This window comes from Rhipicephalus microplus, chromosome 1, assembly GCF_043290135.1.
Source record: "Rhipicephalus microplus isolate Deutch F79 chromosome 1, USDA_Rmic, whole genome shotgun sequence".
NCBI classification, from domain to species: domain Eukaryota; kingdom Metazoa; phylum Arthropoda; class Arachnida; order Ixodida; family Ixodidae; genus Rhipicephalus; species Rhipicephalus microplus.
The window spans coordinates 249,724,098-249,736,368 of NC_134700.1; the positions used below are offsets into that span (position 1 = coordinate 249,724,098).

The 12,271-nt window shown below is 41.0% G+C and overlaps 1 protein-coding gene across 1 annotated transcript in view; it reads right to left on the reverse strand.

The window, feature by feature from the left end:
• Positions 1-1,689: 1,689 nt before the first annotated feature.
• Positions 1,690-12,271, reverse strand: part of LOC119186171 (protein ECT2) — a 66,363-nt gene continuing 55,781 nt past the window's right edge. The window contains exons 20-21 of the mRNA XM_037434892.2: positions 8,061-8,238; positions 1,690-1,882 (exon numbers count right to left, since the gene is read on the reverse strand). Coding sequence (XP_037290789.1) covers positions 1,781-1,882; positions 8,061-8,238 — 280 coding nt within the window. The 3' untranslated portion in view covers positions 1,690-1,780. The remainder of the gene's footprint in view (positions 1,883-8,060; positions 8,239-12,271) is intronic.

Here is a 12,271-nt window from a genome sequence, read left to right on the forward strand (position 1 = left end):
TTGAGTGGAAACTTGAATTTCTTTTTCATTAGCTTGCAGTGAAGCATCAGTGCCGCGACAGAATGCTTTGATGATGTGGTGCTGATCATTTGTAATGCAACTTTTGAAATGTAGAGGCCATGCTTGGTGCCCATTTGCTTCGAGATATCAAATGTGCTTTTTTCTCCAAATGTTAAAATGACACTCAACATCATAGAAAGTAAATTCGATGTCTGACAGGCTAACATACATGTTCTTCAGTGTAAACACGTTGTGCATTTACACGGTGAGAAGTTATGATTGTTACTCCCCATAATTCCTATGGAGGTACACGATCACAAAGACAGATTCCGATGTAGGTATTGCTGTAGGAAACCCTATGATGCATACCAACACAGTGCACTTCGAGAACAGTCCTTGCAAAGGGTGCTGAGCTGTTTCTCACATGAAACCGAATTGTGCTCAGTAAAAATGGAATTAAAAAATTTGAAAACTTGGTATTTAATTGCTTGGTTTTTTAATGCTTGTGCAAAGATTAAGGGTGCATTTTTCAGAGAAGGACACGAAAGTCATGGTGAAACTGTGAGCAACCTGCTAGCATAGGCACACTCAAAAGTACCCAAGGTTATTAGCTTTTCTTAAACACTTTGGTAGAGGCAGGGAAGAGTTAACGGCTGGCACAGACGGTGTTACCTTTGTTTATTGCAGGATTTACTTAGCTATGAGTAGTGGTACATAGTTTAGGTCTATGGCCATGTGAAAAACTAGACAGAAAAATACTGCAAGGAAAAAAAATGCAAGGAAAAAAATATGAAAGTAATCTTTCAACATAATGCTAATCACATTAAGGCGGGCATGGTAGGGTAAGAGGTATATGTCAGTTTTAACATATTTTAGAAGCGGCTGCAAGTATTCACATGAAATTTCACATGCTCACGAAGAATGCTACTGGGTATTTCATGATAACCCACCCACACCCTTTTTTATGCCTGCGTTGCCTATCCTTTCCATGGCTCACACCCAAATTTTAAAGTGGGTTCACTTATTCAATGTACCTCTAACTCTACAACCACCAACATAAATGTAATGATATTAAGCCATGTTATTATATATACGTGTAAGTTATATCTGAACTAAAAAAAATAGGACATCCTTCAAAGAGTTACTGCAAAGAAAGAAAAAAAAATGCATTCACAAGGCCACAAAGGGTGCATCTTGCTGTGCAATGCTTTTTTTTTTTTTACAGCTTCACTTTTTACAAAATCAGCAATTTTTTTAGTTCAGATAGTTTGCAACTTGTTGTAGCTTATGCATGAAAAGTTATCAGAATTGATTTGATACTTTTTGATAAAAGGCGCACTGAAATTAAAAAATTTATAGAAATTGCAATGCGAGCAAAACAAAGTTTTATGCGTGTATACAGCTTACACCAGAGGGCATGCAGCACACTTTGGCATGGCATTTAATCTGCTGGGAGCTGTTGCTCGACGTCTCGTTTCTACAGGTTTGTTTCTCGGAGTGCAGTGGATCTTTCGCCGTCAAAATTGCAGATTACCCTTCCATATCTACACGGAAAAGCCGTCAACACGTTCCACTGCAGTTATTGTACCAGTGGGGTCAAGTGACTGTCCAGCTTCGAAGCACAGATTTCAATGAATAATAATGCACACCCCTGGCCCAGCAGCCTAGAAGGCACATCAGAGAGCAAAATGAATGGCCACAGTTACTTTTATGTAAAACAACATAAAAGTTTTTATAAATAAAAGATTTTAAAAAATTTTGTCAGTAAGCTACGCTAGCTTCAAGCCCGTTTTGATGAAGATGGACCGTAGGATCCACTTTGCACTCGCGATTTCGGGCCACTGCGTTGTGGACTACTGCATGGAGAGTCGTCGGCATCATCCTGCAAGACAAATTTCATCTGAGCACACAAAAACATTGCATTTGATTCACAAGGAAATACCTTTAAGATATCCAATTCATACAAAATCTGTGATGATGAAAAATAAGACAGACATTTGAATTGAGCTAGAGCATTTAGTAGGTCCTGGATTTTTAATCATGGGAGATCCCAAGATCACGTAATACATGGAATAGACATAATACTTTCTCGTAATACATGTAAGTGAAAAAAAAAGTTTATATATCATAAACATAAAGGAAAATTATTATATTTACCATGACCCTACTTATTTCAATGATTCTACAAGGCTAGCAGTGATACCACTGTGGCTCAAACCAAAGCAAATTCAAACAGTAACAGAATTCACATGCTAGTAGAATGGAACTGACAACGGTAACAAGAGTTGCCTCTTAGAATTTCGTCATAATAAAACCGTAATAGCCCACATAACTTGCTTTTAAACATTAAAAAAAAATTGGGGCATATATAATATGTACACTTAACTTTAAAGAGTGGCGTCATGACAGCGCTGACTCTTCCTGAATAGGGGGTTTCGCGCCTTAGTGAACCCACATTGCAGTGGTATAGCCTTTTTAAGCCAGTTATATCCGGTAAAAACTTCCATTTGTTTGTTTCCATTAAGTAAAAATTTGGGAAATTTTGGAAAAGTGTGAAAGGAAATCTATTCTACAACATTTGAATATTCGAAGCACTATAACATTTATTCAGAACTATTCGGAACCGTAACATCGATACTGATGTGGTTAAAAAAAAATGAAAATTCAGAGCTTTAGAAAATTAATCATGTGTACAATATTCTTCAAAAGTAGAAAATTTCAAAAAAATAACTATAACTGCAGAATACTAGTGATGTAATTTTAATGAAAACTATAAAAGCTCATTTAAAGTGGATTCAATCAATGGATGACGTGCCAGTCAGAAATATACTAATTTGAGAGAAGGACTTTCATAAAATACCCACAAATGCAGCAACAATTTTACATAGGCTTTAATGTATCAAATTTATCTACCTCAACGTTGTACACTGAAACAGTTGGATATCTTATCAGTGTAAAGTTGCCAATTTGTGAAAAAACTAGGCTTGTGGAGATAGTGAATTTTAGGTTTGAAGCAAATGGTGGTTTAGTTTGAATAATTTTGAATAAAATTGAAATAGTATGTATCACATTTTATAAACAAAAATGAGCATATTTGTCATGACCCAACTAAACAGCGCGATAATTTTTTGAAATTGAAACAAGGCACATGCAACGTCAATCTTTTTGGTTCAAAGTGGAACCAATCTTGAATAGTTCAGGATCAGACTTTCGATAGAATGCAAACGATAACCTGGAAAATATGCTAACTTTTATAATTTACTATATGTAGAGCATATGAGGCAGTATAAGAAGCTTTTAAACTTAAAAAAGGAAGAATCATGTGAGGGCAATTTGTCAAATTAACTTTGAAGTAAAACTTCCCGACAGTGCATCATTTTTTGTAAAGGCGTTTTCCTAGCATAAAAACCGTACAATGCAGTGAAACCAACTTTACAAGAAAGTTACATGTGGATTAAAGAAACCTTGCAACACTTCTTCAACCATTTAATGGGTTCACTAAAGAAGCTTATTGCCTCATGAATTGACCAACGTAAATATTTTTAGAATTCAACCAGAATGAGCAGAGTTACAAAGATTTCTATCACGCTGCAATTGTATTCTCTCTTCCCTCATCCTGATAAAAACGCTGGGAACTAAGCAGGGAGAGATGGCACGAGGAACAAACGTCATGTGCGCCTCGTGACCATGAGAATTTTTTTCTTTCTTTTTTTTTGAATATGCAGCTTTTCAGTGCGATCGAGCATGCACATGTAAACAAGTCGCGACCTCCCGCTGTGATACCTGTAACAAACAAGTGTGCCATACTCAAATGAGCCAACAGCTGATACAATGGCTTTTACGCAATGATTTTGAGTATGCTATGTCATATCACGAAAGAGAAAGTGATTTTTAGCAGAGTTTGATAATTTATTGGATATTATAGGCTGCGAGGTGTGCTATAATATTTGGCTCACGTGTTCTCAGGAACCTTGACTACGGATCCCCTGCATTTTCTGACCATGCTCGAGTAGTGTTGAAGGGCCCCCCTTTGATATGCACCTACTCACTCACTTCGAATACTTCGAAATTTCAATAATTTTAAGATTAAAAAAAAATGAAGTGAATTTCGAAAAGTTTCAAAAAACCCACAGTGGAAGTTTAGCGGGTTAGAAATCGCACTGCTAAACTTGGGGATGCAAGCTTGATTCCTGGTTATGGCATCTTGATGGAAGCAAAATGCAAGAACAGCAGTGTACCATTCGCATGAAGTCAAGTGAAAGGTGATATGAAATTGTGCAGGCTGTTGCTTATCCCATATACGAGTGTAATCCCAGTCGGTTTTCATTTTTTCAGAGTCTTGTGTGGGGAGTCAGATGCTGAAATAGAAATATGTATATATATACCAAACTTACCTTAACGAACATGTAATCAAGGAAATCCATGACTTGGTCAAGTTCTGAAATTTTTCTAGAATCCCTTAGCATCACCCTTGTAATTTCTGTATTTTTGTGCATGCTCAACTGTGCTGCAAAAAAACCGACTGTGTGTGCAACATTGGCCGTTTCAAACAATTTTACAATGCCTACTGCAAGCGCAGTTGTTAAGTGCTCACCACACCATAATTTTTCCTTTTGCGAATCGGTGAAGAGCCCACTATGCGTCCTTTAGGCAACACACAAACCTGTGCTTTGGATTGGGGCTCTGTGTGTTGATAGTACGCATAATGCTTAAGAAATAGCGCCAGGCTGTTGTGTGCCATCATCATCAGTGGTTAGAAGAAGCAGATGACATTCCAGCTGCAATTTTTGGGAGTGCGATAAATATTCGCGGAAAAGAAAAATAGTATTTTTGTTGGGCGATGTGGAGGGTGTGAGAATTATACGATTGCAAGGATTATGTGAGTAAATACAGTATGCAGAGAATCAAACAACTGAGAAATCACCCAGTTAAGCCACGGTGTCACATACTTTGACCCAGACTTTTTGTGTGTGAACTTGCAAAGTGTTAGCTCCGCACGTAGACGTGCAAGGCTGCATAAGTTAGTATATAAACACATAGAATGACAAAATATTTATTTACAATGTTTTCGTATATTGGTGAAACCAAGCAGAACAAGTAAGCAAACAAGACAGACTTGATGTTACGCCACAAAAAAAACATGGGTTAACACTGGTACATGTGCAAACATTCCAAAGAAAAAAGACAATACAAAAAGCAGTCCTCCACAATCACAAACACATACAGCAAGGCAAGTTGACACATTCATTTAATAGCTCTTTTGGTCATCATCATGGTTGTTAGTGCTAAGGGCTGAAAGTTGCAGTAACCTCTGAAAGTGAAAAGTATCGTAACAAAACTAACAGGTGCCCATCGTGTATGAGGTAGCACACAGTCATTCTTGGAACTTTTTATTAGCTGCTGGTTTCACATTATATGGCTTTACAGTTAGCTACTGGCTCTAAACACTTTAAATGACTTGGCAAAAATTTCTTAGTACCACCCTGTTTAATGTTCACAATCATTTATTACCTCCACTATTAGCTAAAAACAGTGCCAGAAAGCTACCAAATAAAGAAAATACTGGGAGCCACTTAGTGCCCACAAAAAACAGTTCTTAAGTGATGCTTTTCTACCGCAACACGAGACCACAGAGCAAGCAGTTCTCAAGTGACATTTAGATTCCAACACACGAGACTACTACCTGCAGTAGCAAACCATTCACATAGTTTAGCCGATTTGGTCATTTGTACTAAGATGATATTTGTGATAAATTAGCTTGAAATTACAGCGAACCTGAGCAGTATCATTATGAAAGTAATATTTGTTCCATGGTATGATGGAAAGCGAATATGCCCAGGGAACAAAACATTATACTTGTGGAAAAACTGAAATTATCATTCAGCACTACTAAAGGGTTATGAATGAGTAAGCGAGTCAAAGAATGTGCTTAATGGTGTTATCTAATGATAAAAAGGCTACAGCCATTAATTTGACAAAGCACGTGAAGATGTTGGTCATCATAATGGCCCACACCTCTAAGTCAACAGAAGGTTGCATAAATGAGCCTAATGGCATCTAGTCTCGTATTCAGTGCACACGGTCACCAAAGGAAGTACAGTATCATGCACAGATTCAGATAGAGACACAAAACAAAGGTGAAAAATAAAGGTGCATCCACAGTGCTGACCACACTGTGGCTGCAAACCTGTATGCAATGAACACTTGACCAGTGCACCAACTTTTCTATGTGAAACCTGGCTGTTGATAGTATAGTACATGGAGTAACAGATATGAAAAGTCCCAGCACTGCAAACACTAAATCGCATTAAAACGGTTGTTTAAATGTTTGCACTTGCTACAACACACAAGCGTTATGTACTACTCTGGCAGTACCCCATTTGGTAAAGTGTTCTGGGACAACACCGTTTCACAAAGACAAATGTTGAAGCTTTAGCAACCCTTTAGCATGGTGCACTGCAAGGTAGTATTATTACACATGGTCTTAAGAGTTGCAAAAACTTGACAAATGAAGACATGGCAACAAAGTACTGTACAGATTCAGGCACCATTTTATGGACACACCAATAACACACCAATTTCTCTCTGCACACTAAAAGCTATAATACTTCATAACATGGCAATCTTGCAAAGATTATTGACAGGTGTAGTCGGGTTTCGATGATAAATGTTTGCCAGGCAAGTGCGTGAGAACACTTATTTCACTCAGGTTAATAATGAGCTGGATCCATTGACATCCCCGTTAGAATTACTGAAAGAATGATGTAGTGCTAAATACATAACTGGTTGGGTAGTAATTAGTTACTGTCTTTAATTTTGAGTAAAGTTCCGTAATTTTAAAAAATAGATAAAGCAAATATGCCCTTGATGCAATGCACAAATGGAACACCTGTGGCCACATTGCATCTTTGTCAATTCTGCCTTATATGGAGTTGTAGCTGCCTTTGTACACACTTGCGCACAAGACTTTACTAGTGAAAAATGGACGTCGCCGGACTCAAGTTCGAAAAGTCTGAGTGACATACCTGTGAGGCCTTCTGGCATTTAACAACATAATATTAGTGTCCAAATAAAAAGAAATGTCACCACATGCTTGGTTGTGCCGCATATATACCAAGGTAAGGGTGTGCCGCGATACCTTGCAATTTTTAAAGATATATTTTTGGAGATTCCATGTTTGGGGGTTAGCCTATATTCTGGTCCAACTTATATTCTGGTTTTTGACATAAATGAAAATTTCTCTGTAGTTTACCTAGTCAGTTGCATTTGCAACATATAAATATTTCAAGACGAGCATACAACCAAATTCAGTTGCATTTGCAACATATAAATATTTCAAGACGAGCATACAACCAAATTCCGGCCCGAAAATTGATGCAGAAGTAGCAAATATGCCCAATCATCCCATGCTAAGTCTTTTCAAAATCTGTACTATGCCAGACTAGGATATTTGCCGAAAGACGAGTGTCTAATGAAATTTCTGAACTGAAGAGAGCTTTACCTTTGGGTTTTATGTGATAATTACTATCCTCATTCAGAAAGGGAAAAAAAAGAAATAGAGAGATGCTGTTTTCCTTTTCGAGTAGCTGACACGCTGAATTTTCATTGCACTGAAGAGACTTAATCGCATAGAGATTACTAAAGCAAAAGACACGCATGTGGCCTGTACTGCTGCCAAACATTTAGCATTATCAGTGTAAATGGTCCGGTCCGAATGGCTCATTTTAGTGAAAAAGCACTTGAGTGAGAATTACGCTCACAGGCAATGTAAGGTGTGCCATCACCTTCCTTTATGTTACAGTATATGACGTTTTCTAATGAGTAATGGCAGGAAGCTGCACTTTTCACAAAAGGTACCACAGGGAATGCAATTGTGTGTCTGTGAAACCAGGGACGCTATGCTGCGCATACAGAACCTTGCAGCAGCCCCCGTAGTCAGGATATCTGTGCACTGGCGAGTCTGATGATGCGCAACATGGTCACTACCTCACACTGCGTGGCATCAAGAAGACATCTTCGTTGCTTTCTGTGCGCTGTGGTTGAAGGGTGAGGCTACTCACATTGAGGTTCGAACTTGATGCTAGCCGCATGCCATGAAATGGCGAGGACTGGTTTCCTACTGACTTTAGAGGGCTGATAAACGTGGAGACTGCACGGCTCAGCCGATGTCGTGGTGTTGCTGCTCGCTTTGTGATGGACAGGGCACGTGACAGCTTCTCTCCTTTCTTGGCGGCATACCTACAAGAAATCACACACTGAGAAAGGACCTACAAATTCGTTTACTCCAGTCCACTACTCAATGGTATGGCGCTTAAAAAATATGGCCCACAAAAAGGGCAGTGCCGTGTTACTGCAAGAATGTAGGCTAGGTTCCCCTTGTTGATCACCGAGGCTGAGGGTTAACATACTAGCACAGTTGAACCCCTTTCCCAGAGAAATACACCGTGGAGCAATTCTTGTGGTTTATTATGAGTTGTCTCTTATATGCAGGTGACCATGTATGCATTTGCTTATCAACACCTATTTCAATGTAGGCACACTGGTGTGTTTTATAAAGGGGTACAACTAATAGTATTAAATATTCAGAGCAGCTCAATGCAAAAGCGTGGGGCAAAAGCAAGGCAACTCACAACGTTGCTATGCCATTAATTTTTCATTTCATATTTACAATTTGAATATGCAAGTACTTGCACATTATCTGTGAGTGTAAAAAGAAAAACACTGCATATTTTTCGCACAACAAAGACGCACTATCAAGAACAGACAGCAGGGCATAAATTCTGTAACATTCTGGTAATAACGAATACAAGACTGATATAAATGTGCATGTCTAGAGAACCGATTTGAAAAAATACAGCAGCAAAGCTATCCTTAAAAATACAGGCCATAGGTCCTTTCTACTGCTGCACGAAAAGTTGCCTAGGCAACAGACAATTTCCTTTTGCATGCTTTAGACGGGAACATACCCTAGCCTGTTAACCTATAGCCATAACTCCGACATTTCAGAACTTTGTCCGGACTGCCACAATCGCATTGATTTTAACCACATGCTTTGGAGGTACCCCTTTTTACAAGAAAAAAAAATCAATAATTTTCCGACAATGCCTTTCATTCAATGCTCACAAGTCCGGTCTTCACACAACTCAAGGCTGTCCAGATGACCCACGATGTGGCGGTGAGGCTAAGCCTCCCCGTCCCTACGTGGGAGCGGCTCACGATCCTACCACTATAAAATGGAAGTGGATTCCTTCAGGATCCCAATAAATTTTTTCATCCACCCATCCATCCCGGCAGCTAAACAGTCCACAATGATGAACCTTTTTACAGACCATGCTATGACCTACAAGGGTTGCCAACAGTCATCAACTGCAAGCTTTTAGCTGCAATCTTTCTTTCTTGCTTGAAATGTATGCTTGCTTCAGTAAAAAATGTGTTTGATTACTGTAACGTAATCAATCGCTACCATACAGAAGTAAATGATGAATTATTAAAATGGGTTCAATTACTTTTATGGTGCATTACCATTTTATACACAAAGCAAGATGACGAAAAATTGCGGAACAGGGAATGTATGGTAAAATAACTGTTTGGGGCTTTTAACGCCCTAAAACTGATATGATTGTGAGAGATGCCATAGTGTGTGAAGGATGTCGTAGTGGAGCACTCTAAAAATTGACCATCTGGTATTCATAAAAATGCACATAAGCCTAAGTAAACAGGTGTCTAGCATTCCACCTTCATCCAATACGGCTGCTACTGGCTGGAATTCAACCCCGTCACCTTTAGGTCACCAGCTGAACACTGTAACCTCTAGATCACCGTGGTGGGTCACGAATGTCAGTAGAGTCAACATTTTGACCAGGCTTGTGCGAATGTTAGAATGCTTCAAATATTCGAACAAATAGTAGAGTATTCAAATTTTCTTCGATCCGAATTTAAATTATCGAATATTTAGAAGTATTTGACATGAACGAATAGGTGTACACTAAACCGCATGTAAGCACCTGTAAAGGTGTTTTCACTGCAGTATAGAAGTGCTAAGCCATGAAAGCACTTATCCAAAAAAAAATGTGCTCTGCCGCGAAGCCCCACTACAAATTTAAAGGGGCCGTGCAACGCTTCATGTGCATGGTCAGTAAACACTGCTGATTGCTGGTTGAGGCTACCGACAACACGTGAGCTAAATATTATAGCGCAGCACGTGACTTAAAATTCACAACAAGTTATCAAAGTCCGACGAAAATTGCTCCCTTCTCTCGACAAAAGACGCCACAATGTCAAAAATTGCTCGTCGCAGCCATTGTACTAGCCATCGGCTGATTTGAGCATGGGGTACTCTGTCGTTACGAGGCGCCGCAGCGGGTGGCCGCGCCATGTCCACGCAAACATGCACGATGACACTGAAAAGCCGCATATTGAAAGAAAAAAAAGAGATAATGAGTGCTCAAGGTCACAAAACGCATGCAACATATTTTCGTTCCCTATGCCATCTCTCCCGGCTTTGCTTCAAGCGCTTTAGTCGGGACGAGAAGAGAGAGAGAGACAAGAAACTTTATTCAAGTGTCCCTGCTGGGGTCAAAGGTGGCGGGGGGCCGGGAGACGTGCCCCTCTGTAACCCCCTTCCTCAGGCGGCGGCCAGGCCTTGAATCCTGGCGGCGTCTTCGGCCAGCCGGACAGCCCAGAGCTGGTCCTCCGGGCATGTGCTGAGCAGCAAAGCCTTCCACTGCTCGGCCGTGGTGATTGTGAATGTAGGGTTCGTACTGTGTTTAACTGAGTGAGTAGCTTTGGGGCAGGCCCATATAATATGGTTGAGCTCAGCGTTAGGTGCACCGCACGTTTTGCATTGTGGTGTGTGAATAGCGGGGTAAATACGGCTGTACAGTGACGGACAGGGGAAAGTGCATGTCTGTAATAGACGCCAGTTAGTGGACTGCTGCACTTGTCTGGTGGTGGGTATTTAAGTCTGGCCTTGCGGTAATACATTAGGATTTCTCCAAAGGTAGCCATTCTGTCCCTTGCATTGTCGCGAAACGAGGAGACCATCATCTCTCGCTCAGCCCCGTCAGGTCGCTCTGGTGCTCTGTTGGATGACGCGCCCGGCGGACGAGAGCTCGGGCGGCGTCATGAGCGTGTTCGTTCCCCGCAAGCCCCGAGTGGCCCGGAGTCCAGATGATCTCAACGCGGCGACGACGCAACAGAGGTGTACTTGTGAGAATTCGGAGCGCCGGTTGGGAGATCAAACCTTTGGTAAAGTTGCAGATGGCAGTCTTGGAGTCGCTGATGATGCAGGATGCTTAGGTTGAAGCGTAGGCGAGAGCGATGGCTGCTTCTTCGCCTTCTTCTGGTTTGTTTGCGCGAATGGTGCCAGTTGCGGTAATTATGTACTGCGGCCCAGTGGCGACAGCGAGGGCCATGGCCCGATGCGTAGGATAATCCGCTGCGTCTACATACGCCACGTACGTGGCTTTCGCGTAACGCTTGCCTAGTTGCTTGGCGCGGTCTACTCGTCTTTCCACGTTATATTCAGGGTGCATATTGCGTGGTATGGGGGGAATCACGAAAGTGTCGCGAATGTCCGAAGAAATTGGGAGTTTCTGGCCAAACTGGGAGATGTAAGGTATGCCGAGTGAGCACATGAGATGACGTCCTGTAGGAGTTTGGCCTAATCGTTCGTAGTGCGATATACGTTGGGCTTCAATGACTTCTTCTATAGTATTGTGAAGTCCTAGGTCATTGAGTTTCCCATTGGGCGTAGACATGGGGAGATGCAGTGTGCACTTGTAGCAGTGCCTGATCATTATGTTTAGTTTTTTCTTGTCGGTGAGCGGAAGTTTCATCAATGGAGCAACATAAAGGATTCTGCTTATGGAGAAGACGGTCACCAGTCGTATGAGATTGGCCTCTTTCATGCCGTGCTGTTTATTGGCGATGCGGGAGATGAGCCTAGTAGTCTGATAGACATGATGGTGTAGTAGTTGCATTGTTTCCGAATTGCCACCGTTTTGCTGAATGCGGAAGCCCAATACGCGAATGGTAGACTGTCCGTATAGGGTGATGTTGCACATGCAGATTTATCGTGGGAAGGTCTCTGTTGTAGGGAGATCTAGGTCAATAGACGAGTAACTCTGACTTTTGGGGCGAGCAGTACAATCCCCGTTGTTCAGCATAAGTTGTGATTCTATCAATCGCCAGGAGGGGCGCTGGCGTCGATCGACGGGAGCGGTCGCATACCACGTCGGCTCTGTGAAATATCGCAATTATTTGCGTCACA